This window comes from Colletotrichum siamense (genome assembly GCF_013390195.1).
Source record: "Colletotrichum siamense strain Cg363 chromosome Unknown KSG_Cg363_contig16, whole genome shotgun sequence".
NCBI lineage: Eukaryota > Fungi > Ascomycota > Sordariomycetes > Glomerellales > Glomerellaceae > Colletotrichum > Colletotrichum siamense.
In genome coordinates this window covers 62,765-65,518 of record NW_023501029.1, presented here as the reverse complement: position 1 = coordinate 65,518, position 2,754 = coordinate 62,765, and the positions used below count along the sequence as shown (strand labels likewise).

The window sequence follows — 2,754 nt, the reverse complement described above, 5'->3', positions numbered from 1 at the left end:
CTAGAGCACCCTAGGTTCAATGGTCAATGAGCAAGTTTGGACTCAACTGACTCCGACACTCGTCAATGACACCGAGCAGTGCATCTTCGCCAGGCTATGCAAACGGCCCGTCTTTCAGTCTCATTGCCGGAGACGAATTCTTCTAACGAGGGATCTCAGTCCGGCATCACTTCCTTGTGTGATATTCTTGGCTCGGTCGAGCCTTTCCGGTCCTTCCGGGCGAAAACATGCTGGAAACAGCTTGTATTGCATTTTTAGAAACGACTAATGCCCATCAGTATCACTGTGGCCGAAGGTGGAGCAATGGGTCCTCGCTGGCGTACGAAGATACCGACGTCAGTCTGTGTTTTCATTGAAGCGTGTCCAAAGCCTTCGGTATTCTCATGATGGTTATGTTCATAAAGGGATCCCATGAAGTTCGCTCTCCAGTACCCCAGGATGACAATGTTCTTCTCAGCTAAGCATAGCATCGTTCGCTATATACTCTCATTGAGGACATGTTGAGTTCTCCTGTCCGGATAACAGTGTTTTTTTGGCAGTGAGATTGTTAGGCTAGTGTTTGTGTCTGCGGTGCCTTGGTCCGAAATCGGCTGCACTTGCGACGTTGCAAAAACTCTTGAAAGAATTATCCGCCGGAGAGAGAGGGGACCTGTGCAGGTTCTTATTGGAGACCCCGGATGTTGACAATATGCGCGGTTGATACCTATCCCTTTGAGCTCAGTTCCTGTTTCTTGTTCGCGGTGCTCGCGCAGGCTCTGCGGCTTTGCATCTTGCCGGTGTCGTGCACACTGCGTTTGGTACTGGCGTTCGTATTTTTACATTCTGTTTTCGGTCTTTTCCGCAAGGAATTTCTATTGCAACATTCATACGAGCATCTTACCTACAGCTTGTCCTCTCAACTTTAGTTGCAGACTTGAGAAGCTAATTAAAAGCTCGACTTCGTTAACCAATATCCAATATTAAGATTCCCATTTAAGCATGAAGTTTATCGTCCATATAATAAGATACTCTCCTTGCCCAAAGCTTCCACCAATTCAATTACAACACGGCCACGCAGGCATAGGTGTTGAGCCAGAGACCAGTACAGGAGGAGCCGACGGCCGGGTTCCAGGAAGTAAATTGGGCGACAGTGATGCCGTATTGCGAAGCAATAGTCGTGCAGGTGTTACCTGAAACGACGTAGTGGAATTTCTTGCAGCTCTTGGTCATTCCGTCCTGGATAGGAGTGGGAGTCGCCACGCCGTTGCCCGGGCTGGTCGGGGTGGGAGTGGTGGGAGTGTGGCCAATGATGGAGATGCATACATACGCATCCAGCCAGAGCCCGCCGCACGAGCTGCCCACGCTGGGGTTCCAGTCCACGAACTGCGACACCGAGATGCCAGACTTGCTCGCGATGGCGGCGCACGTGTCACCTGACTTCACAAAGTAGAAGCTGTCACAATTTCCTACCATGTTGGGCTGCGTGGGCGTGGGTGTGGCGATACCGTTGCCTGTGGAGGTGGTGGTGGTGGGTGGGCTTGAGGTGATCGTGGCGCCGCCGATGATACCGACGCAGGCGTATGCGTTGGCCCAGAGTCCTGCGCAGGTGCTTCCGGCGGACGGGTTCCATTCCAGAAACTGAGCGAGCGTGATGCCGTTGGAGCTGGCCACGGTGGAGCATGACTCGCCGGACTTCACAAAGTAGAACTTGTTACAGTTACTAACGATCTGCGCCTGCGTCGGCTGAGGCGTGGATATTCCGTTGCCGGTCGACGTTGTGGTCGGGGGGGTTGTCGTGGTCGACGTGGTTTTGATAGTGGACGTCGTGGATGGCCCGGCCGTGCTAACCGGCGGCTCAAAAAAGGCCTCAACGCAGTACGAGTGGCCCGTCTGCAGGACGCATGTTTCTGTGATGGACGGGTTCTGGCGAGTCTTGTTAGCCAACTTTGACCCTTTCACAAGGGAAACTTGAGGGTCTCACCCATCTTCGGAAGGAAACCAAGTCGATGGCATTCTCACTCAGCAGGACGCTGCAGGTCTTGGCCGTGGTCAGGTCAACCCACCAGGTACAGTACGATGTGGTGTTGGGATCATATGTCAATGAAGGTGATGAGCCATCGCGACGAACATGAGCCACGCCAGCCTGAGCCACGTCGACGAAGCTGCCGGCGAGCAGGAGTGAGGGCAGCACGTAAGATAGCATGGTGCTCTGGGTTCTCTCAGTGATGGTGGTGGCACCAAGGCTATTTTCTTGCGTATGGGGAATGATGGACTCTTCAAAGCTGATCGACCATATTGTAATCTGCCCGACGATCCATATATATGTAACCTTTCATGTGACGTTTCCTTGCCTTGACAGGGCATCACGTCGTGTCGGCACTATCCTCTTCGCCCGGCTAGAGTAGATGAACACGGATCCGGACAATTAGGCAAACGGCTACCTGGAGCTGCTGGCTGGTCAGTATCGCTGATGATCCGAGTCGGAGGACACTATCGCCACAAGCGTTTCTCACTTCCTCAATGGGCCATCACGGGCCATCACAAGGTCCTCACTTTCGAATTCAACTATATCGCTCATGCTTCGATCGCACCATCCATATTGACAGTTGTGGAGCGTCAGCAAATTCAATATTGCTACCCGACGTAGCATCGTCTTAATGCATAGTTCTATTGTTGGCTGGGGGAGTATTCCTTCGTCAAGTTCGGCGGAGCGGCTGACCTTGAAGGTGTCATCGTTTCGAAGATCTAGACCTGGAGCCTTTTTGTAGACCTCAG

General features: G+C 52.6%; 1 protein-coding gene across 1 annotated transcript; it reads right to left on the bottom strand.

Annotated features, from left to right (window-relative positions):
* Positions 1-1,038: 1,038 nt before the first annotated feature.
* On the bottom strand, positions 1,039-2,182 carry CGCS363_v015087 (LysM domain-containing protein; the record flags this gene model as incomplete). Its single annotated transcript, XM_036646936.1, has 2 exons — positions 1,039-1,902; positions 1,961-2,182. 2 exons carry the CDS (start codon positions 2,180-2,182, stop codon positions 1,039-1,041), a joined length of 1,086 nt encoding a protein of 361 aa, XP_036487848.1.
* Positions 2,183-2,754: the final 572 nt, after the last annotated feature.